Source organism: Protopterus annectens, chromosome 11.part0 (genome assembly GCF_019279795.1).
Source record: "Protopterus annectens isolate FY-2018-M chromosome 11.part0, PAN1.0, whole genome shotgun sequence".
NCBI lineage: Eukaryota > Metazoa > Chordata > Ceratodontiformes > Protopteridae > Protopterus > Protopterus annectens.
Genome location: NC_056745.1, coordinates 770,814,743 through 770,840,451, shown reverse-complemented (window position 1 = coordinate 770,840,451; position 25,709 = coordinate 770,814,743). Strand labels below are relative to the sequence as shown.

At 45.0% G+C, this 25,709-nt stretch overlaps 1 protein-coding gene across 1 annotated transcript in view; it reads left to right on the top strand.

Annotated features, from left to right (window-relative positions):
- The window catches only part of CAPRIN2 (caprin family member 2), a 1,868,571-nt gene that overhangs the window by 1,806,142 nt on the left and 36,720 nt on the right, over positions 1–25,709 (top strand). Inside the window, exon 12 of the mRNA XM_044087251.1 lies at positions 909–993. Coding sequence (XP_043943186.1) covers positions 909–993 — 85 coding nt within the window. The remainder of the gene's footprint in view (positions 1–908; positions 994–25,709) is intronic.

Genomic DNA, 25,709 nt, shown 5'->3' with positions numbered 1-25,709 from the left:
TTCAGGTGATTTTCTCTTTGAATCCAAGAGGACAATGCAAGGTCATTTCATAGGGAAAGTTTGATAGAATCCCCTGAAAACTTTATGTATGTTCATTATGAAGATGCAGCATTAGTTGGATATGGGGTATGCAAAGATAGACGAGGTAGATTAATATTACCACAGTGTTCAACATTCAGTCTGGTCTAAAGGGGTTAATGAAGTGAGGGATTCTGTAATGCTGCATGTCTGCCACTTTTAGGATTTGTGTAACTCATTAAGTTACAGCAGGTACGACATGTTTTACTTGAATCTGTTTTATCACAGTGTAATTGAACTATTGAACAGTTAGCATGCTGCATGCCAGTTAAGTGATAACCCCAAATTACGCAGGCAGTGGAGGAGTTGGTGTGAGAGTGAAGGGAGTGAGCAGCCGACCACATCTCTGGTGGAGAGAGGTTTGGTAAGGACCTGCTGCAGGAGTGTTATCTGCGCAGGAGTGTTATCTGGAGGAGGTGCGAGTGCAAATCGCATGCCAGAAGGAAGGAATCTGGCAACACAAGCCCAGACATGAGATGTACTGCATTCCGGATGTGCTCCTAACTGGCTTTAGCAATGGATACTGTACCAGGTCTTTTGAGGGGAGGGAGTTAACATAGCAAAGCTAACCGTAGTTTGTGACTTCCCCTCCCTTATCTGCTATCCATGAATGAAATGCAGTAGGAAGGAATGAAGTGCCCTCTAAAAGATGGCGTATTCATGGGGGGGGACGAAAATTGTGCGCAAAATCTTATGTACATGAGCATATTTTATTTTAGTATGCAAGCTGGCTGCTTTGAATTCTAACTACAGAGACTACATTTTTGTAAAGGTTTTTGACAGTGAAACTAAAAATGCATTCATTGATTGACTTTTGCTCTGTCTTCTAGGACTCCATGTTAGACTTTGACAAATCAAGTGCCAGTCCTTCTCCGCTGCAACGTTCACCATGCACCTTAACAGCAAGTCCCAAAGGTACATCAGAAGTGGGGAAAAGGGCTTTAACTTTAGTGTGAACTTACTATTTTTGAAGGCATTCTGCTTAAAATTAATACCTGCTATTTTTACTAGTTTTCTTCTGCAGTAGCTTCTCAGTCTAGTGACCAAAATGTTACCTGCCTCACTGCAGTGTTGAGCACAAGATTCATCCTCCCATCCCATGCAGATGTTTGGATTTAAGTATTTGGAGTGTTACTGATGCTTGGTGCCTGTTAATCCCAAAGTATTTGGGAACTAGTGCCTATTTGGGCAGACTGTGTAATTTATAGTCCATTTTGAAGGGGGTGTCAGTTCATTCTGTTATGTGCATATAAGATAATACACATCTTTGTGAAAATGTACACATCTCCGGCTTTGGGATGTGGGAGAAAAAATTAGTTTAAAATCAATACATACAGGGAAGATGTGGAGAACTATTGAAGGTAGCAGTCAGGAACTTGTATTGGCAAAGTATTATACCAAGTGTTGCACCATTTCACCACCTAATTTCTATGGCTAAGTGGAGTTCAAAATTTAATCTTTGATGCACTTAAACATGATTAGCAGATGCAGCAAGCTGAATTTTAGTTATAGAATCTTAATGTGGCATTTCACTTTGTAGAGTTTGCAGTAAGTTTTAGCTGCAGAGGATACTAACTCTTGCCAGAGAGTAATTTAACATCCCTAAGTAATGGTGCCAGCCGTACTACTAACAGTTCAGATGCGCAATGTATCATTGTGAAACTCGGGCTTTTTAACACTGCTGTTCAGTATGAAATTTGCTGTGAAGTGTGATAAATTTGGATATGGATGAAACGACGGCCCTTGGTAGTTTTGTCGGTTTAGCTGTTAAAACAGCATTACGTACCGATGGAAGGAAAAAAAAAATCTGTACTGGCAGTGAGCAAGACTGAACCAGCGGTAAGCTTTTAAAAAGTGAAAATCCAGAGAATTGTGCCACTTAAGGCCATATTGTTTACTCTCTCAATACAAGTTATTTTGTCTTTCCAGCTATTCTTGATCAAGGCCTTTTGAGATGTGTTTTTATTGAATGTGTTCAAGGTCCGAGTAGTGATTAAATGAGTGCTTAGAGGACTGGGGAGGGGGTCCTCTTGAGTTGTGTCTTTCAGCTTTTCCCGGTTAGGGGTCGCACAGCGGAACTCTGGTCCGCTAATGATTGGCAGTGGATTTTTACGTGCTGAGTTGCCAGCCCTGATGCACAACCTTCAACGAAGGTACGGCCATTCACGCATGTCTCCTCACAGAAGACGCTCTAGCTGAGAATCTAATGGGACAACGTCTTGCTGTGAGGCGACAACGCTACCGCAGCACCACCAGAGGGTCCTCTGAGTGTGGGCAGGATAAAATTTTACACCTGAAACTTATGGAGGATTGGCAGAGTCCCATTCCTTTTAGAGGTATGTTTTTCTCTTACATCCTAGGCTTCTCAAGGATGGGGGTTATCCTCATTTTTGCAGAAGCTGAATGCTGGATATTTTTCTGTTTGGGACATGAGGTTTTCGGAGAGGACTGCTCCCGTTTCCCACCTTGTGTAAAAATGTATCTTTGAATATTTAAACTACTTTTTTCTCCCCTCTGACTAAGGCAGTCCAGGTACATCCTACTGAGCTATTCAGTCATGCATATGGAGTACTTGGGCAATGGTACTTTTTTGGCTTACCGCTAGGCCCGGAGGATTTAGTTGATTGCTTTGTACACAAGCTTTTCTGAGTTCTGCAGACCAGAAGCAAAAAAAAGGTACTGCAACACATTATGGAATCAAGTCGTTATTTAGTGACTTCAGTTTGGTTTCTCCCCTCTAATATGTAGAAACTGGTTGATGTTCTTCGTCTTCCATTGCTGCAGTCCTGACTATAGGGTATATATTAAAAGCCAAGTGGCCCGAATACAGAGTATAAGGCTGGCGTGGTCAGAAGCGCGTGAGAGGCACGCTCCAGTCAGCCGGGCTAATGCGCATGATGCTTCATATCCAGTCTTCAGTCTTTTCGATGCAATGTCCGATGCAGAAACAATTTTGCGAGTGCAGGTTGGCGAAACCGAATTTCAGACAGACCCTTGGAGACCCGAAAGTAACCCGTTTAAAACATTTTGGTTTTCTTGCCTCAGTATTTAACGGATGTCAGAAAAGTCAGTAACTGTAATTCTTGTAACAAACGACAGATGCCGCGCAAGGTTATCATATTGTTGTTGTCTACCTTGTTTTCCAGGGACTTGCAAACCGCGGCGTTGTTGGTTGTTGCTCTTGTGCTGGGTTAACAAGCGCGCTATTAAGAGAGGAACTGGGTGTTGTGCTAGGTTGGGTGTTTGGAGGATTGCCGCAATAATATGCCGTCGGATGCTCAAGCCCGCTTCATCCAAGAGCGCCAAGGATAAGGCTGGTGAAGCCTGGGGTGAGAACCGGAAAACCGGACGATCGGTTCTTTGGAAACTCAGTTTCCGGTTGCCAGGAGTTTCCATTTGTCCTCTTTCAGTGCTATACTCTTACAGGATGTGAGGGATCAGGAGGTAGGCTGGCTGAGGGCTACTCAGGTGGCTGTTCTTCCCAAGAGTTCCAAAATCTCATTCCAAGGGGCCTTCTGTGTGAAGCTTCTAGCCATGAGAGCTTTGAATTGTCAGTTTCATAAAAATAAATAATTGCCTACCTTCTTTCCAGATGAAATCTAGTGATGATGCTTTGGAAGGAAAGGTATTAAGTAGAAGTTGCTGGATTTGGTTCATGTGTCCGAACAAATTGGGTAAGCATTCTTTGCAATGTGGTTTGATGCTGGCCACAGGCTCCTCGGTGGCTGCTACCAGCTCTGTTCTTCCATGCCAAGGCCTGGTTGAAGGATCAGAAAATTTAGCTGAGCATATTAAGACAAAGATTTTGGTGCTCCTTCTGATGTGTTGTTTGTTTAATTACTCAAGACAAATGGGTGTTGGATATCATTCACACACGGTACAGATTTTAAAAAGAGGCTCACAAGCAAAGTTTACAGTTACTTCACATAGGGGCCATTCAGCCAGTCAACAGCTTTTACCTCTGCTGGGCAAAGATCACTGGATGGTAACTTTAGATCTGGCTCAGTGATAGCTTACTTCAGGCTTCAAGGAATTTCAAATCTATCCTACTTTGACGGACGCCTGATTCTGGCTCAAGAAAAGGAGGACCTTCTACAGCATCTGGAATATGTTATAGCAGTGCTAAGATGCCTAGGGTATTCTGTGAGACGAAATAAAGTCCAGTCTAGTACCCTCTCAAGACATGTGCTTTCTGGGTGTAAGACTGAATACACAGCAGCCCAGATGGCCTTTAACCGGACAAACAAAAGAGTCTGTCACTTTACTTCCATCAACTATCTCATCAGTCCGTGCTGACTGCAAGGACAGTCCTTCAAGCATTAGGGTTCATGGCATCTTAAATGTATGGACACAGCACTGCCAGGATTTGGACACTGTCATTCAAATAAGTGGATACAAGACAAGTGGCCTGCCAGACTACAGCATCTACATATCAACATGAAGGAGATGTTAGCAGTCCAGTTTGCATTAATGGCTTTCAAGGAGTTACTTCTCCAGGGCAGGTGTTGATTCTAACAGACAACACAACTGTCATGTGGTACATCAACAAGCAGGTTTCTGCCAGGACACAGAACTCCTTAGCAGATGTGTTAAGCAGACAAATCATGGATAGTGGAAACTGGATCTTCATGTATTTCAGAAACTGACAGTGTCATGGGGAACTCCAGACATAGATCTGTTAAACCTCCACTAAACCACCAGCTGCCAAAGTATTGCACAAAGGTTCATCACACACACTTGAAAGTGGATGCTCTGTCTTTCAGTTGCTCTTCTTCCAAAGGTACTATTAAAGGTCAGACAAGACAGGCCAAGGATGATTTTGATAGCTCCAGATTGGCCTCCCATGGCCTTTACCTCTGATTCCTCATCTGTTATCTCAGCAGGACGGTCATCTGCTCAATGTCAAGCTTCACTCTCTTCATCTAACAGCCTGGCATATTCTGTGTTGAAACACAGCAGGTCTCAACTTCCTCAACAAGTTTTAAATGTGATTATGGAAGCTAGAAGACCTAGTACAAGGAGAGTGAAATGGAAGAGATTTTTATTTTGGAGTACAGCAAAGAATTTGGAGATTTCAGAGCCTAATTTGAGTGTGGCTCTTCAATATCTTACTGAATTATTGGACAAAGGTTTGTCCTTCTCTTCCATAAAGATTCATGCTGCAGCAATTTCAGCTCACTATGATTGTGACCCACCTTTGTTTTCGCATCCTTTGTTCAAGCAGTTTCTTAGAGGGCAAAGAATATAAGACCCCCGTAGAGCTCCTACTCCTGCTTGGGATCTCAATTTTGTGTTCTGCAGCTACTGCTGAATTGAAATATTTGTCATGGAAGAGTGCTTTGCTGATGGCTAATACTTCTGCAAGAAGGGAGTCTGAGTTGCAGCTAAGGTGGTTTCTAGTGTGGCTTTAAACCAAACTATTCATTTTTTTGCAGATCCTCAAAATAAAGGGGAAAAGATTTTGCACACTTTAGATGTACACAGGCAATTGCGTTATTTAAGCAGGACTAAGGATTTTAGGCAGTCTCAGCAGTTGTTTGTTTCTTTTGCTTTGAGTTCCTGTGTCAAAACAAACTATTTCTCTTTGCATTGCATTTTGTTATTCCCATCATGGCAAGGAGATTCCAGCTGGGATTAGGCCTCATTCCACTAGGGCTACTGCCACTTCAACAGCATTTCTAAGGGGTGGCAACTAAGGATATTCTGGAAGCAGCTACTTGGAGTTCAGTGCATACTTTCTCTAGGCATTATCACCTTCCTATCTACTCTAAGTCTAGGGCTGGTTTTGCCACAGCTGTTTTACAAGGCATGTTGTCAGCTCCTACTGCTTTATAATTTGCCAGCCTCCCTTACCTCTGCTTAGGGATTCTATCAGGACTGCAGCAATGGAAGACGAAGAACATAGTACAGTTTTGTACCTACCATAAATGTAGATGTTCCCTCCCTCCTTCCCTCTGTATTTAGGGGTGGTTGTGTAGGTGAGTTTACATGCTTATATTTTTGTATATATATGGTTGTATATATTGTGCATGTTTTTGTGCAGGTTGTTTTGGGACTTGTCTTTTTAGGGTCTTCTGACATCTGGGGCAAGAAAAGACTGAGGATATGGCGGTTCAGGACTGCAGCAATGGAATCCTCGAACATCTACATTTATGGTAGGTACAAAACTGTACTTTTCAACATTCTGAGCATTTGTTGCATGCTTTATGTAGTACCGTAGCAGGATCATTTGGAAGGTGAAGGGCCATTTAAGCTGTAAAGGCACCTCCAGAGGGTTGCGTAGGGAAGTTCTTTCATGGGAGTCTTACTAATTAAGGAATCACCTGGGACAACATCAGAGCTACTTGGGGAACTTTTGCTAAGCTTGTAGAGTTGATCCATCTTGGTGCCAGGTTCTTCAGCTTTCATGTTAAAGGCTGAAGGTATTCTGTCACTTTGCTGAAGCAGTCCCCAGCCTGCTGGTGCTTGTCTGTCTGGCCAGCAAACTGCAGTGAGGTTTTGTCCAGTCATCAAAAAGCTAATTTTAGTGTAGTCTCTAGGGGTTTTGGGTCTCAGAGGCTATACGTTTCCTCCAGTCTGGATGTAGCCTGGGCAAGGGGGAGGTAGGTTTGACAGGAAGGTGTAGACCTTAGCCCTAAAACCAGTATGACAGAGTTGTGTGCCCAGGCTACAGTGTCTCCTGTTGTCCTTGAGTAAAGTTGAGGTGCTCTGTTGATTGCAAGACCTTATCCTAAGCTGCACCTGAGTTTGGAAATGTGCCTGGCCAAGTGCAAGGCATGACTGAATCCCTCACCCCTGAAGGATAGCGTGGATAGTTTCTTACCAGGCTGTACCTTTTGTGCAAGTGGACTTTTCTTAAATGACTTATTGTCCTTGTTTGCCTTCCTAGAAAGGGACTAAACCCTTGGCTGCACTTGGTTTCTAGAGGTGTTTTGCTGTTTAATTGTGGGGTTTTCCCATACCTGGACAAGTGGCTCCTTAAAGCAACTTCAAAGATGTCCCTGACTGGCAAGAGACTTTTTGCCTCTGCTGTGACTGTTTATGGGAATAAGTTTAATTTAGAGAAGTCCAACTTAGAACCTGTGCAAGCGCTTCATTTTATAGGCTGCCATCCGGACACAACCCATCAGATTACCGGGCTCTCTAAGACTGATGTTCTTCGTGTTTCACTGTTGCAGTCATCACATTTGGGTTCTCTGCCAGGGTAGCCCTCAGTCGGCCCCAATACCAGAGGCTTAGTATTTCTGTAACTGTTGCCGTTGCTCCAGGACTGACGTCAGGTTGTCAGTATAAAATAAGGCAGCAGACGCCATTACATCAGTCTTTCTTGCCGAGGAACCCAAAGTAGAAGCAGTTTGCACAAGTGCGGTCGGCCGCTACCTGAGTTTTCGTTTTCCGAATTGTAGTCTTCTAAAGCTAAGTTCCCCGTTAAAGATTCTTTTTTTCTTGCTCTAACCGATGTCAGAAAAAGTTAATTGTCTCGCCTGTGGAAAGCAACTACCACACAGCCTTTCATTCTTGCTGCATCACTTGCTTAGGCCCAGACCACAAAGTCCCCCGCTGTTACTTTTGTGCTTTGTTCAATGCCAGAACTATACATCGTCGGGCCCTTATTGTAGCTAGATATTTTCGCTGTCAATCCTCTAATTCCAATATGGCTTTGGTAAGGCAGCCGACAGCAGATCTTCTGAAAAGACAAAACTGCACAGGTCCAAACCTACCGACAAAGCTTCTGTTAAGCTAGTCATCATTTCTCTTGTCCTCAGTGAGGTGCTTTCGCAGCCCCTAATGCCCGCTTCTATGGATTTGCAGGCTGCTACCGAGATCATTTTTGAGTCCGGTATGCCATGAGACTCCTCGACTAAGTGTCCTGTGGATGTGTCTCTACCTTGGATGGGTTCGGAGCCGCTGAGCAGGCACCGGCATCTGCAGAAGTACTATACACTACCGATTCTCGACAGACCGATGACTTCTTTTGTGTCTACCATTCTTTAGAAAACTACAGAGTTTCTAAGGCCCAGGGTATGAACCACACCCAAGAAACCGGCCCAGTCTCAGGCACCTACTTCCTTGCCTCAGTCTCATGCTTAAAATGGCGGAAGACCTAATAATGCTGATCAGGGGAAGCCAAGCTACCCCTTCCAAAAGGAGATTTGTCCCCAGTATTTTTATTTGAACGGCAGTCCGATTTACTCTGAGTCACCTGAATATGAAGACATGCAATCCTTCTGCTTATGAGGATTCTGATGCAGAGGAATTCATTCCTTCAGCCTCTCCACCCGATGACTTAAGTTTTGGGGAAACCCCACATACTTTAAGGGAGCATTTCCAATGGGAATGTAAAGGCTACCCTCAGTCTAAAAAGACTGGGAATTCTTAAATCTTCCACAGCACAGACATCTGGCCATTCCTCCTGTCATGGATGTTGTGGATGATTTCATGGAATCTAGTTTGACTCCTGATCTTTACCTTCCTGCTCCCAGGAAACCTGACTGGTACTATAGAGTCCCTGATTCTCAGATTTCTTTTCAAAAATCCTACTGCTGACCTGGAGGTAATTTCTCAAGGGCCTAAAGGAATTGAAGCAACTTCTGCTAAGAATCCCACCCCCTGAGATAGGGATTCCCAAGCATTAGACAGATGGGGTAAAAAAAAAAAAGGATACACCTCTGCTACTCTTGCTGTTAAAGCACTAAATTGTCAGTTCCATGTGCCAAAATTTCAGCAACATACCATGGAACTCAAACAAAAATATCTTTTCCTGCTTGTGCAGAAAATAGTTACAAGAGTTAATGCATTCTGCAAGTAAAGTAACTAAGCACACCTTACAATGTGGTTTTGATGCCCTAGTAGCATCTTGCAGGGCAGCAGTCACTGGTTCTGTCCTTAGAAGGCATGCTTGGCTTAAGGAACAACCCTCGCCAGACCATGTCAAATCGAAATTATTGGATGCACCCTGACACAGACAACTTATTTGGCACCAAGGCAGAGGAGGTCTTAAAGATGGAAGAAAAAGCTAAATCTATGCAGACTTAAGGACTTCCTGCAGGTGCAGCCACCCAAGTTCAGTAGGCATTGCCCCTCCAAGCATTGGTCCTTTGCTGCTCCCTCCAGGTCAGCTCAGCCCAAACCCCAGGGAGGCAGACCCCCCCCCCCCCCCCAGACAGCAGCCCCAGGGAATGCAGAGATCCAAGCAATGGAGTTCCTTTTCAAAACCAGGGAGTGCTAAGCCACCCCTTCATGGTAACTCACAATGACTCTCTGCTTCCACCCCTCCCTCTGCCCACTTGCACTTGCTTCTAGGAGGAAAACACTCCTTCCACACAAGCACCTGGGCCACTATTACCAGCGACTGCTGTCCTCAGTGTCACAGGGATACAAATTTTATTTCCACACACTGCAAACCCCAGAAGGGTTCCCCAGATCTTCCCCCAAACCAGTGGTCAAAGGCCTAAAAGCAAGTTTTTTTCCCTGCTCTCTGAGGGCAATAGAGCACGTACCTGCAGAACATATAGGCCAAGGTTTCTACTCTATACTCTTTCTGGTACCCAGAAAAGAGGGCACCTGACGCCCCATCCTCTCTCAATCCGTTCTAAGCACTTTTCTGGTGATACCAAAATTCAAAATGCTTACCTTCCAGCAACTACTTATGCTCTCGAAGGATGCTTGGTTAGCTATCCTAGACCTAAGAGGCCTACCTACACATCCCAATCCAGGGAATCATGCAGGAAATATCTACGTTTCAGGGCAGGATAACTGCACTTTCAGTTCTCTGTGCTTCCCTTTGCCTTATCCACTGCTCCCAGAGTTTTCACGAAATGTCTAGCTCCTGCCATTGCTTTTTGCAGGCAAAGAAATATTCAAATGTACCCATACTTGGACAACTGCCTTATTCAGGCAGACAGGTAAAGCTGCTTGAGCACCTGGCCTCTGTAAAGGACCTACTGACTTCCCTAGGGTGTACTATCAACAAAAAGAAATCCAAACTAGTACCCACCCAAAAAATTGTATTCCTGGGAGCAAGCCTGGACACACCATCCCAGATGGCAGTCTTTACACCAGAAAAGCAAACCTACCTGAAAGCCTATTTCTCAACTAGCCACCAGACCCCAGTTATCTGCAAAGAAAATCCTGCAAGCTCTGGGATTCATGGCTTCTTGCATTCTACCCATTCCATATCCCAGACTGCATTTGAGGAAACTACAGTGGCACCTAAAATGCCTTTGGTGTCAACACACTCGAGACCTGGAAACTCTTACACCAATGATACCCTGTTTGAGGAAAGATTTTCTTTGGTGGGCAGAAGCATGCTTCACCACAAGGGACTAACCTTCTCATGACCCCACGCTGCCCAGACCCTTACCACAGACGCATCAGGCTATGCCTGGGGTGCACACCTGGATGGCAAGTGCATACAGGGCCAGTGGAGACCGCATCAAATACATCTGCACATCAACCAAAAAGATGTTAGCTGTCTAGCACACACTGAGCTTTCAGACCCCTTCTCTCCCCGGGGGCTCTACTGATCAAAACAGAACACTGTGATGTGGTATATCAACAAGCAGGGAGGGACTCGCTCGTACTCTGTGCAAGCTCGCCATGACCCTTTGGCACATGGCCTCAGACGTGCAGCTACACCTTTTAGTACAATTCCTGCCAGGCGCTCTCAACTCTGTAGCAGACAACTTAAGCAGAAATCTTCTGGACCCACACGAGTGGCAGCTAGACCCAAGAACCTTCACCCTTGTAACTCAGAAATGGTGCACCCCAAAAGTCTACCTCTCTGCATCCCACTTCAGCCATCAGCTCAGCAAGTTCTCCACCAGGGAGCCTCACTGCAAGGCCTGGAAAATGGATGCTGTAACCTACCAGTGGGTCAACCTCTTGGTCTATGCATTTCCCCCCACTACCGCTCATTACAAGGGTACTGCTCAAAATAAGGGAAGAAAACCCAAGGACAATCCTGATTGCCCCATACTGGCCACACCAGCACTGGTACCCACTGCTGTGCAGCCTGTCACCTCTGCCAACATGGCATCTCCCTCAGATCCTAATACTCCTGACAGAGGGAAGGAGAATGCATGCATCCCCAATTGCAGACCCTCAATTTGGCAGCCTGGCTTATTCCCTGACCACTGCACAAGCCGTCAATCTCAAACAGGTTCTAGATGTTATATGTGAGGCTAGATGTCCTAGCACCAGAAAGTCTTAAGCTGACAAATGGAAAAGGTTTTGCACCTGGATCCAGGCTAAGATAGCTGTGATGGCATTGAGCCCTCCCTACCTCTTATCCTAGATTACCTTGCTGACCTACTACACAAGGGTCTATCCTATTAAAATTCATGCCTCCGCTATCTCTACTCATTTCAGCACAGAGCCTCCTTTCTCACGCCCTCTCCTCAAACTGTTCCTAAGAATGGCTAACAACCGGAGGCCACACAGAAGAGTACCTACCCCACCTTGGGACCTAAACTTAGTGTTGGAAAAGCTCAGTCTGGCCCCCTTTGAACCAGCAGCTTCAGCAGAGTTAGTTTCTCTCATGGAAGACAGCCTTGCTTCTGCCCATCACTTCAGCAAGAAGAGTATCCGAGCTGCAAGCACTAATGGCTGTAGAGCCCTTGATCATTTTCCATGCTGACAGGGTCTCCCTCAGGACTAACCCATCCATGCCAAAAGTGATGTCCAAGTGTGGCTCTTGACCAATCCATTCATTTGCCCACCTTTTTCCCTAACCTACAAAACATGGGAGAAAAGATAATGCACTCACTAGATGTGCACAGACGGCTCGACTTTTTCTAACAATTGATCTTTCTTTCTAAATGGTTTAGTCCGCTTTGCAGGAGCAGAATGCAAAGCCATATACAAACAAATCCGTTCCAAATGTAAAGCACACTACATCCATTTCTGCTACAAGCAACACAGGAAACCTCCCCCTAAGGGAGTCAGGACACATTCTACCAGAGCAACCTCCACCTCCTGCAGCTTTCCTCAGAGGGGGTCCCCACCAGGGACATCCTGGAGGCTGCAAAATGGGCATCTGATACCTTCAAGCGTTACCACCTGCTTATCTTCAAATCCAGGGCAGGCTTTGCCGCCGCAGTCTTGCAGGGCATCCTAGCTGCCTCCACCTTTTTCTTCAGCTTTGAGAATCCACCCAAATATGATGACTGCAACAGTGAAACACGAACATAGTGCAGTTGTATACATTTACCAAAATGTAGATGTTAAGTGTATTCACTATTGCAGTCCTGGTTTCCCTTCCTCCATTCCCCCTTGTCTCTCTCCTTACAAGGAATTTTTGGTATTTGCTTTCTACTGGTGGTGGTCTTCCACCATAACCTATCTCCCTCTTGGGGGCTCCTAACAGGGCAAGAAAAACTGATGTAATAGTGTCTGCTGCCTTATTTTATACTACTGACGACCTGACGTCAGTCCTGGAGCGACTGCAACCAACGCAGAAATACTAAGCCTCTGGTATTCGGGCTGAGGGCTACACTGGCAGGGATAACCCAAATGTGATGATTGCAACAGTGAATACACTAACATCTACATTTATGGTAAGGATACACAAATGTACTTTCTCTAGTATCATGCCAGCCAAGGTTTGCTTTTTCAGAGACCAGCTGCTTACCCAATACGTTCTTAGCCTAATTTCTGCTGCGGTCCATCTTATACCCTTCACCAGGTACTTCGAATTCTGCACTGGTTATCTCAGTTCAGTGGTCACTGCACACTCATCCAGTGTCCTTTTCCAGTTACTCACCATCAGTTAGTCTCTCTTGATGGCTAGCTATAGAGTGGGAGTGGCTTTCAATGGGAGGACAGCCCAAGGTACCTGATCCCCATTAGAGACCTGTCTTCACATCAGTGTTTTGGAGATGAGCAGTCTGTGTTGTAGGCTTTCAGGTTACCCTCTCCATGGGTTGTGCTAGCTGTTCAGACTGACCACAGTTTGGTACAAAAGGAAGTAGGAACCCTATTCTGTCTTGCGTGTCAAGTACGTGGCAGTGAGAGATTTCCTTGCAGCACTTTCTGATAGCTATGAGCATTCCAGGCGAGATCAAACATTCTAGAGAACAATTTGATTAGGAGTATTTTGATGCTTTACAAGTGATCTGTCAGTCAGTAGTGGTGTTGCAGATTTTTAGCTGCTGGGGCCAACCATGCTGCGATTTGTTTGCCACCCCTACAATAGGTTCTTTGCCCTGATCCCACCCAAGGGACAGTCATAGAGGGACTTTACTGCATGCTTTGCCGCCAGTTTCTACAGAAAGCAGCCTGTTGTAGAGCGTCTGTGATCCAATAGCTTCCTTCTGGACCAGACTGGTTTTGTTCCCCTTTCTATGACCCCTACTCCTTGGGTCCTGGATCACATACCATAATTTCCTTTCCATTGGGCCTGCTTTACCAGTCTGAAATCCCACAGGTTAACTGCTTGGATGTCCTTCAAGGATGCATCTGCAGTCCTTACAAATGGGTTGTCCTGTCGTCAGGCAGCCCTTCGGTCGGCCGGATTCCAAAGTCTGGGTCTGGCCTCGGCTGGTGTCGCACTTCACCCGACGTCATAGCTGCAGCTTTTCGGGTATAAAGGCATCAGCTGACGCCATTTTCCTCAGTCTTTCTTGCCGCGTGGCACCCGAAGCAAAAGCTGTTCAAGTGCCGGTCGGTCAGATCCAGAGATTACTACTACCGAATACTACTTCGAAGACTTCTAAAAAGCTAAGTACCCCGTTGGGGACTCTTTCTTGCCTCAGCCGATGTCAGAAAAAGTGAATAACTGTTTAACTTGTGGGAAACGTACCTCATAAAGATTTCCACTCTTACTGCTTACCTTGTTTAGGCCCAGACCACGACGTAGCAGCTTGTTTAGCCTGTGCATCTTTTAACCGACGGACGCTTAGACGTCGGTCGGAGTTTGCTGAACAGTTTTTCGGCTCTGATTTCGCGTACATTATGCCGTCGGATCCTCCGACTTCACAAGTTGCTAAAAAACGCAAAGAAAAGGACCGACATTCGCGGTCCGCGGTTTCGGCTGAAACCGCGGTTAAGCAAACCGCGAGTGTCTCTGTTTCGGCCAAAACCGAGCAAACGGTTCTAACTTCAGCCGAATCCATGCCTTCTACCGAGGCCTCTTCTAACCTGGTAGAATCGGCCTCTGAAATCCAACCTGCTGCTGTGGTTTCACAGGAATTATCGGACACCATTCCCCTGGATGTTTCAACCCCTGCACGTGGTGCTGCTAGGCCTCCTGCAGCCATGTCCATAAAGGCCTTTGCTAGGGCTAAAGCAGCCAAAACTTCTAAGTCTGTGCCTGTTAAGCCCCCCTCTCACAGGCCCAGTTCCAGTTCCCAAATGCTTTCTCTGGCAGAGGATCTCATCTCTTTAATAAGGGGATCCCTACCTCATCCAGACAGGGCTTCTCAGCCACCTCCAGAAAAGAGACCTAGAGCAGAGCCCCCTGAACCAGTGTCCTCGGATGATTCCTCTGAGGATTCAGACAATACAGACCATCCAGAGGCTCCTTTTTCTCCATATGAAGACTCTGATGCTGAGGAGTCTATTCCTTCTGCCTCTCCACCTGAGGAATTCTCCTTTGGGGAAACCTTACATGCCATGAGGGAGCAATTTCAGTGGCAGGGACAAGATTTCTCAGACTCCAGGAAAAGGCTTAGGACTTTTTTGCATTTGCCACAACATAGGCCTTTAGCTATACCTCCAGTTCTTTCGGTTGTAGATGATGCATTTAATGATGCTTGTACTGCTCCTGATACTTTACCTCCAGCCCCTGCTAAGCCCGATAGGTTCTACAGGGTCCCGGACACACATCACCATTATACAAGGCTCCCCTTGCAGATCCCGAGACCATCTCCCAGGGGCCTAAAGCAGTAGCATCTACCTCTGTTAAAAATCCCCTCCCCTCTGAAAGGAGTCCAGGTCCTTACAGAGATGGGGTAAAAAAGTATACACCTCTGCTACTGTCAGCTAGGGCATTGAACTGTCAGTTTCATATGATCCAATATCAGGAGTTTATGCTTGATCAGTTAACTAAGAAACTGTCCTCTGATGACACTTTAGATAATAAATATGTTCTAGAAATGGTGCATAACATTCAACAGGTTAGTAACCATTCTTTAAAATGCGGCTATGATGCACTGGAGGCTTCCTTTAGATCAGCCATGACTGGCACAGTTATCAGAAGGCATGCATGGTTGAAAGAACAGGCCTTGCCGGATCATGTTAAAGCAAAACTATTAGATGCTCCTATGGATGAGGTCAATTTGGTGGTTCTGCTCAGCAAGTACTGAAGAAAATGGAAGAGAAGGCAAAATCTGTACAAACAGTGAAAGATTTCTTACAGGTTCAGCCTCCAAGGTTTAGCAGGAACTGGCCTTCCAAAAATTGGTCCTTTCCAGACTCCTCTAAAGCACAGAGAGGCAGGAATAGGCGTTCAAGAGGCAGAAATCAATCCAGAGGTGGTGCCTACAGGGGATGCCAGTGGCAGGGTAACAACCAGCGAGGCACAGACACAACTATTACCACTGCAACAGGACAATCACAGTGACTTGACTCTGGCACCGCCTACCAGGGAACAGATAGCAGCACCCTTAGGCGGAAAGCTAGCTTTATTTTCAAAAAACTGGCACTGCATCACAAGGGACAAGTGGATTTTGCAAACTATAGACCAAGGTTACAGATTTCATTTCCATACCTTACCAGGAAAAAGAGGAATGCCAAACCTTCCACCAAATCAAAAGACAGAAGCTCTAAAACAAATAGCTCAATTAGCAAGAATGAGAGCTGTGGAAAAGGTACCATCTATGGAACAAGGAAAGGGATTTTACTCCAGACTCTTCCTGGTACCAAGAAAAGAGAAAAATTGGAGGCCTATTCTCGACCTGTCCGCTTTAAACACATACATCATTGTTCCAAAATTCAAAATGCTGACCCTACAGCAGCTTCTTCCCATGCTGGGCAAGGAGTCTTGGCTGGTGACTCTAGATCTCAAGGAGGCATACCTGCACGTCCCCATACGACCAAATTGCCGAAGATACCTCAGATTTCTTGCAGGATCAGAGCATTATCAATTCTCAGCATTGCCTTTTGGCTTATCTACTGCGCCCAGAGTGTTCACGAAATGCCTGGCATCAGTAATTGCTCATTGCAGGCTTCAGGGAATCCAAATTTATCCATACCTGGACGACTGCCTGATACAAGCTTTCAACAAAAACAAACTAGCAGAAGACTTACAAAGAGTCATTTACTTGCTGCAAGCCCTGGGATATACAGTCAATATGAAAAAGTCAAGGCTGATACCATCCCAAAGAATAACCTTCTTAGGTGCAGAATTGGACACAACAAAACAGATGGCATGCCTAACTGCAGAAAAACAAGAACAACTTCCTCTCTACTTCTTGGCATTAACGAAACAGAACCAACTAACAGCAAGAAAAGTACTGCAAGCCCTGGGCTTCATGGCATCCTGCATACTTCTGGTCCCTCATGCCAGACTACATATGAGAAAGCTACAGTGGTACCTGAAGAATTTATGGTCTCAACACAGGCACAGCCTAGAAACCAAAATACCACTAATCCCATGCCTGAAACAAGAGTTCCTATGGTGGGCTCAGGCATGTCAGTCAAACACAGGTTTGCCCTTTACAGCATTCAACCAAGCCAAACCATCACAACGGACGCCTCAGACCTCGGTTGGGGGGCCCACATGCTGGACAAGTGCATACAAGGCCTATGGACTCCAGATCAGCTGCGCCTGCACATAAATCTAAAGGAAATGCTGGCAGTAAAACTGGCAATTCAGAATTTCAGACCATTCCTCCAAGAAGGGCAGTTGATGATAAGGACAGACAACACCACAGTCATGTGGTACATCAACAAACAGGGAGGCACACATTCTTACCCTTTATGCCGGATGGCACTGGACCTATGGAATATGGCTCTGAGCTACAACATTCAGTTGCAAGCAATTTTTGTACCGGGAAAAGAAAACATCCTAGCAGACATATTAAGCAGAACTACCACGGATGCCCACGAATGGATGCTACACCCGGACATCTTCAAGGCCATCACAAGGAAATGGGGACTACCACAAATAGACTTATTTGCACCCCACTCAATCACCAGCTCAAGAAATTCTGCACAAGGATGTACCACCCACTTGCTTGGAAGGTGGACTCTCTATCCTTCAGTTGGAAAAGCCTGACAGCATATGCATTCCCACCCCTTCCTTTGATGCACAAGGTGCTATTAAAAATCAAACCGGAACGTCCAAGGATCATTCTGATAGCTCCAGACTGGCCAAGACAACATTGGTACCCATTACTGAGGAGCATGTCTCGGGGACAAATGTGGACACTACCCCTGAACCCATTGCTGTTAACACAGAACGACTACAACACCCTGCATACAAACCTGAAAACTCTGCAGCTGACTGCCTGGAACATTACGTAAGAGCAACTAACCCAAATTTATCCCAAAGGGTTAAAGACATTATTCTTGAGGCCCGCAGACCTTCAACAAGAAGGAATTATGCAGGAAAATGGAAAAGATTTCTCATTTGGAGTACTGAAAAGGGAAAAGATGTCAATGGTAAACATAGCCAACATCCTGGAGTACTTGGCAGAGCTCTTCCATACAGGCCTGTCCTATTCCTCCAAGATACATGCATCAGCTATTTCGGCAGAATACAGCTTCGATCCCCCTGTCTTCTCGCATCCTCTGCTCAGACAGTTTCTGAGAGGAATTAAAAATGTAAAACCTCCTAGGAAACCACCATTGCCAGCATGGGACTTGAACTTTGTGCTAGAAAAATTGGCACTCCCTCCTTTCGAACCAGCAGCAACAGCAGAACTACAATACCTATCCTGGAAGACTGCTTTCCTGCTGGCAATCACCTCAGCAAGAAGGGTTTCTGAACTACAGGCGTTAATGGCAGTACAACCCTTCCTGATCTTCCATCAAGACAGTGTGTCCATGAGAACAAATCCTACATTTATGCCTAAGGTGGTATCCAGAGTGTCTTTAAACCAGGCTATCCACCTACCTACATTCTTCCCCAACCCACAGAACAGGGGGGAAAGGCTGTTGCATACTCTGGATGTACATAGACAGTTACGCTACTACCTGGACAGAACCAAGGGCAATAGAAAAACTGATCAGCTTCTGGTAGCATATGCAACAGGAAGGGAAGGAAAAGCAATTTCAAAACAGACAATCTCCAAGTGGATAGGAAATTGCATCAGATTTTGTTACTCCTACCATGGAAAGCAAACTCCAGAGAACATCAGGCCTCATTCTACAAGGGCTACAGCCACTACCACAGCTTTCTTACGAGGAGTGGCTACCAAGGACATTATAGAGGCTGCTACTTGGACCTCCGTGCATACATTTGCCAAGCATTATAACTTACCCTTATACTCTAGATCCCGAGCAGGGTTTGCCACTGCTGTTTTGCAAGGGATCCTAACTACACCATAAATTATTCTTCCTCCTCCCCTAGTTTGGCTATGGTATTCTACCCATTTGTAAGGACTGCAGATGCATCCTTGAAGGACATAGTACAGTTTTGTACCTACCATAAATGTAGATGTCCGAACAGGAATGCATCTGCAGTCAGGATTACCCTCCCTCCTTCCCCTCTGAGGTATTCCTAGGGTATTTGCCTATCTAATAGCTAGCTGGGGGGGGATCTATTATGGTGTATTTGTTTGTATATATGTACATACATGCTTATTTTTTGTGTTTGCTCTCTATTATTTGGAAACATTGGCATTTATCCAAAATTTAGCCTATCCAAGAGGGCAACTGGCATCTGGGGCAAGAAACACTGAGGAAAATGGCATCGGCTGATGCCTTTATACCCGAAAAGCTGCAGCTATGACGTCGGGTTAAGTGCGACACCAGCCGAGGCCAGACCCAGACTTTGGAAGCCGACCAAAGGGCTGCCTGACGACAGGACAACCCATTTGTAAGGACTGCAGATGCATTCCTGTTCGGACATCTACATTTATGGTAGGTACAAAACTGTACTTTCCTCTGATTCCATTGATCGCCAAAGATCTCAAGCGCTCCTGAAGGGTTCTTCTTCTCTGCTGGTCTCAAAACCTCCACCAGAAAAGTCTATGCCAGCAAATGAGATTTTGTTTGGATCCCATCTAGGGGCTTGGTTGCCTTCTCAGCTCCTTTACAGGCAATTCTTTTTTTTTTTTTTTTTTTTTGCGAGGTTGTTTCAATATGGGCTTAGCTCTAAGGTTCATTTGGCATCCATTTCCAGCTTTCATGTGCGTCAAGGGCACATGTTCATTGTGTACCTTAATCTAAGGCCTTTTTAAAGCAGAACACCACCACTGCCGCATCAGTAAGAGAATCTGTTCCTCCTTGGGATTTGCCTGTCATTCAGGCTTTGATAAAGACCTTTCAATCCTGCAGCTACAGCAGATTAGATCAGTCTGTCTTGAAAGACTTTCATTACAGTTCTGCTATTAAGAGTTTCAGATCTTTTGGTGTTGCGTAATCTGTTTATTTTCCATGACAGGGCTTCTCAGAACAAATCTTTTCAGTCATCAGTTTTCCCAATTTTTCAGAAACTGTGTATAGATTTTGAATGTTCACAGACAATTGAGATTGAGAAAGGACCAACCAATTTATGACATTGGAAACTATATTGCATATTTCCTCGAAAAAGGAAATGAAAAGCAGCTCCATAGTCTCTCTTTCTAGATGGCTTTCTGATGTCTTGTCTTCAGTGAAAGCCATTTCACTGTACAGGCTAAAAGTCTGTTCCACAAGGGCAGTTGCCACCTTTACCTATTTTGGTTGTGCTACCTTGCATGACATGCAGTGGTGGCCTTTTGGTATTCCACTCATTCATAGCATATTATAAATTGGGTGTTAAGGTCCAGGACACCTTTTGGTTCTGCTGTGTTGTGGAATGTTCTAGTACCACCTATTTGACTTGGAGCTGTGTCCCATACGATGAGGCAAATAGAAAAACATGGGGTACATAAGGTATGTACTTAATGCTAGATCCTCATGATGTCTTCTATCCATCTTAACCATCCTTTCCTTGCATTACCACTTCTGATGTGCCAGTGGTAGAATGTGGCTCTTGGAGGACCTTGTAGATTGGCTAGATATTTAAATTAATGACCTGACTATACTTAATCTGTTCACTGTGAGGGGACTTCCATGATGCAAGTCAGGTAGACTAGAGCAGACTTTGAGATTCCTACTGTATTATGGGAGAAGAGGTGGAGCTTTGGAGTTTAAGATTGCGCTCTGGCTTTGGCAGCCCTCATGTTGAGATGGAAGAAAGACAACACTGCTCTTGCAGTACAATAAGTATGAAAATGTTTTCACGTCTGCGCCTGTACTTTCTATTCATTTAATAAAAACTGATTTTCCTGTTGTGGAAGTCAGGATTTTCAGTACCAGCAGCTTAAGCATTGTCTACCTTTTTTTTGAAAATGTGGAGGTAGATGCAGAGGTGAATCCATTCATTTTATCTGTCATTACTTCAGGTGAGTCCGTCTGGCAATGTCAGTAGTCATTTAACTTGCATGATGGGAATCTCCTGGAGTGGATCTAATAAGTTCTTGATTGTGCAGAATTGGATGTTCTTCGCATTTCACTGTTGCAGTCATCACATTTAGGTCATCTGCCTGCAGGTAGCCCTCAGTCGGCCTGAATACCAGTGTCTTTGGATTTCTGTGTTGGATGCTGTCGCTGCTTCCATGATGTCAGGTCATCAGGGGTATAAAACATGCAGCCGATGCCATTACATCAGTCTTTCTTGCCATGTGCTTCCTGAAGCAGTTAGCAAGTGCTGGTCGGCTGCCTCCTGAAATTTTCATTTTTAAAGTTTCAGACCTGAAGTTTTCTAAAAGATAGTACCCCGTTGGGGATCCTTTTTTCCTGCTCTAACCAATGTCAAATTGTCTTGCCTGTGGAAAGCAAATATCTTAAAAATTTTCATTCTTACTGAGTCATCTGTTTAGGTGATGTCTGTCGCTGTCTGTTTTGTGCCTTGTTCAGCGCCTGAACTATACGTTGAGCTATTTTTATTACTAAATTCTATCACTCTCTATCCATATTCCAAAATGGCTTCAATAAGCCATCCGACTACCGATCTTTTGAAAAAAAAACGCAAGGATAAAGACAGACTGCATAGGTCCAAAACTGCAGATGACGCTACCGTTAAGCTAGTCACCAGTGCGCTGGTACTCAGTGAGACTTTCACAGCCCCTGATGCCCACTTCTACAGATTCGCAGGCCTCTACTGAGACTCATTTGGAGTCTGGTACGCCATGAGATGCTTCTTTGACTATGGAACCTACAGATGTATCTACCTTGGCTGGGTCTGGAGCCGCTGTTCAGACACCAGCTTCTGAGGGTGTATTCAGGCTGCCTGATTTTCATATTAAACCAGACTACTTTGTTTCAAACCAAAAATACCAAATTTCTCAGGCCTAAAGTTCGCACTACATCTTGGAAACCGACCAAAGTGCATTTTCCGGCTCGCATGCCACAAAAACAAATGCTTAGAATGGCTAAAGACCTTGTTACTTTTAATTAGGGGAAGTCAGCCTTCCCCCTCAAAAAGGCCAAGAACGGATTTTCCTTCTGATTCTTCTGATAAGGAGTCTGATAACTGACCCTTCTGATTACCAGGACATACCCTTATCTACCTATGAGGATTCTGATGCAGAGGATTCCATTCCCACTGCTTCCCCACCAGAAGGTTTTTCTTTTGGTGAAACCCTGCATACCCTTGGAGCATTTCTACTGGGAGAGCCAGAACTATTCTGTCCAAAAAGACTCGTAATTTTTTAACTTCCCTCAGCACAGGCCTCTAGCTATCCCTCCTGTTCTGGAAATTGTAGATCTCTTGGAATCCAGCCTTGCCCCTGATACTTTGCCTCCAGCAGTACTATAGAGTACCTGACTCCCACAAATTCCTCTCTGAGAATCCTGCTACGGATCCAGAGACCATTTCCCAGGGAACTAAAGGCATTAAGTCTACAGCGGCCAAAAATCCTACCCCTTCGGACAGGGATTCTAGAGCTTTAGACAAATGGGGTAAGAAGGTTTGCACATCTGCTACTCTTGCCATCAGGGCTTTAAATTGCCAGTTTCATATGTTAAAGTATCAGCAACATATTGTGGAACTAATTAAATAAAAAAATTATGTTGATTCCTGATTTTGCAGAACAAAGATTTACAAGAGTTAATGCATTCTGCTAACCAAGTTGGTAAACAAACTGCAATATGGTTTTGATGCCTTAGAAGCATCTTGCAGGGCTGCTGTCACTGGGTCTGTTCTTAGAAGGCATGCTTTGCTTAGAGAACAAAACATGTTCATGTTTCATTGTTGCAGTCATCAAATTTGGGTTATCTGCTTGCAATAGCCCTCAGTCGGCCTGATTATCAGTCAAGGGTCCTGCATCAGTTGCTGTCTCACCTTCCATGACATCCGGTAGTCTGGGATGTAAAGCATGCAGCCGATGCCATTACATTGGTCTTTCTTGCGGTGCCTGAAGCAGAAGCAGTTCTCAAGTGCAGGTCGGCCGACTCCGGAAATTTACGTTTTTGAGTTTCAGAACCGAAGTCTTCAACTAAAGCTAAGTACCCAGTTAGGGAAACTTTCTTGCTGTAAACCGATGTCAGTAAAAGTCAATTGTATTTCTTGTGGAAAGCAATTACCTCGTAAAGATTTTCATTTGTAATGTATTCCTTGCCTAGGCCCTGACCACGACGTACCTCGCTGTCTGTTTTGTGCCTTGTTTAAACCACGAACTATTCATTGGTAAATTTTCACTTCTAAATATTTTGTTACTCTGTTAAATTATCCAGATGTATTCAGTAAGCCATCCAACTACCGACATTCCGAAAAAAATGCAAAGCTAGACAGGCTGCCTGTCCAAAGCTGCCAACGATGCTTCTAAGCTAGTCGCCAGTTCGCTGATGCATTGTGAGTTGCTTTCGCAGCCCCTGATATCTGCTACTTCAGATTCGCAGGCCTCTACCGAGACCCATTTGGAGTCTGGTGTGCCCGCAAGATGCTTCAGCTGTGGAACCTGCGGATGTCTCTACCTTGGATGGGTCCGGAGCCGCTGTGCAGGCACTGGCTTCTGAGGGTGTATTCAGGCCTACTGACTTGAATATTAAACAGACGCCATTTTCTTCTAGGCCTAAAACTCGAACCATGCCTAGGAAACAGACGCCCAGACCGCGTGGTCAGGCCTCCTATGCCTAAAAAACAAATAAGAATGGCTGAAGACCTTTTTACTTTAATCAGGGGAAGCCAACCTTCCCCCTCTAAGAGACCTAGGACTGGATTTGCTTATGATACTTCGACCAGGATTCTGATATTTGTCTCCCCTGATTACCAGGATTTACCTTTATCTACTTAGGAGGATTCTGATGCAGAGGACTCTATTCCCTCTGCTTCTCCCCCAGAGAATTTTTCTTTTGGTGAAACCTTGCATACTCGTAGGGAGCATCTTCACTGAGAAAGCCAGGATTACTTTGATTCTAAAAAGAGGCTTAGAGATTTCTTACTCCAGCCCCAACACAGGCCTTTAGCTATCCCCCCTGTGCTAGACATTGTTGACTATGCGCCTTTTTGGAATCTACCTTGGACCCTGACTCTCTACCTCCTGCTCCCAGAAAACCTGATAGATATTACAGGGTTCCTGATTCTCAAGTTCCTTTTTAAAAATCCTACTGCGGATCCCGAGACAATTTCAAAGGGACCCAAAGGCATTAAGGCTACTGCCCAAAATCCTACCCCCTCTGATAGAGATTCCAGGGCCCTGGATAGATGGGGTAAGATGTACAACTCTGCAACCTTGGCCATCAAGGCCTTAAATTGCCAGTTTCATATGTTATAAAGTATCAGCAGCATATTATTGGATTGCTTATACAGACTATTCCTGATTGTGCTGAAAATAAGGATTTACAGGATTTAATGCATTCTGCTGAACTGGTTGGAAAACATACTTTGCAATGTGATTTTGATTCACTAGAGGCATCTTGAAGGGCTGCTGTCACCGGGTCTGTACTTAGAAGGCATGCTTGGCTTAAGGAGCAATCTTTGCCAGGTCATGTTAAAACTAAATTGCTGGATGATCCCTTAAATCAGGACCGCCTGTTTGGCAACAAAGCAGAAGTTCTTAAAAAGATGGAGGAAAAAGCTAAATCTATGCAAACTGTTAAAGATTTCTTACAAGTATAGCCTCCTAGATTTAGTAGGCATTGGCCCTCAAAAAATTGGTCCTTTCCTGCCTCTTCCAGGCCTTCAGTTCAAACCCAGAACCAGCAGAACACCCAGGCGTCAGTCCCAGGGTACGCACAAGACTGAGCAGTGGGGGGACTCCCTTTTCCAAATCAGGGAGTAGTCAGACTCCCCCATGGTAAGCTGTCTCAATGACAACTTTAAAACTTCCAAGCACTTCTCAACTGATAGCTCCTTTAGGGGGAAAGATTGCACTGCAAGCAAAAAACTGGGAACTTATTACCCAGGACAAATGGGTTTTAAACAGTTTCCCAAGGATACAGATTTCACTTCCACACGTTACCAACCCCAAACTGTTGGCCAGATCTTCCCCGAAATCAGTGGGCAGAGGCTCAAAAGCTATTCAGACTTTACCAGAAGAGGAAAAAGGACAAGGTTTCTATTAGACTTTTCGTGGTACCTAGAAAAGACCACTCATGGCATCTTATCCTGGACCTGTCTATCCTAAACACCTTTTTGGTGATTCCAAAATTCAAGATGCTAACTCCTCACCAGTTGCTTCCCATGATAGGCAAAGATGCCTGGTTGGCAACACTGGATTTAAAGGAAGCCTACCTGCACATCACAATCAGGGAATCTTGCAGAAATTACCTATGCTTCAAAACAGGCTGCATGCACCATCAGTTCTCTGCACTGCCCTTTGGCTTATCTACTGCACCCAGGGTATTCACAATGTGCTTAGCTCCAGTCATTGCATTTTGCAGGCAAAGAAGTATTCAGATATACCCATACCTGGACAATTGTCTAATTCAGCCAGAAAGCCAGGACATGCATCTGAATCTGGCATTTGTACAAAAGGTGTTAACTTGTCTGGGGTACACCATAAACGAAAAATCACAGCTGGTACCCTGTCAACAAGGCGCAAGCTTGAACACAACTTCCCAGATGCCTTTCCTCACGCCAGAGAAACAAATTCGTTTGACAACTTAATTCAAACAAGTGGCCACAAAAACCCTGCTATCTGCAAGGCAAATACTGTAAGCCTTTGGGTTCATGGCCTTGTGCATTCTACTAACTCTATATGCAAGACTGCATATGAGGAAACTACAATGGTATCTAAAAAGCCTCTGCTGTCAACTTTTTCAGGATCTAGAAGCAAGGATTCCTATCATACCTTGCCCACGGTTCCTTTGGTGGGCAGAGGCCTGCCACCAAAACAAGGGACTACCATTCACTCTACCCCCTGCTGCCCAAACCCTAACTGACTATGCATGGGGGGCACACCTGGCAGGGAAGTGCTTTTAGGGCAAATGGAGCCAAAGTCAAATGCACCTGCATATCAGTCAAAAAGAAATGTTAGCTGTACAGAATGCTCTGATAG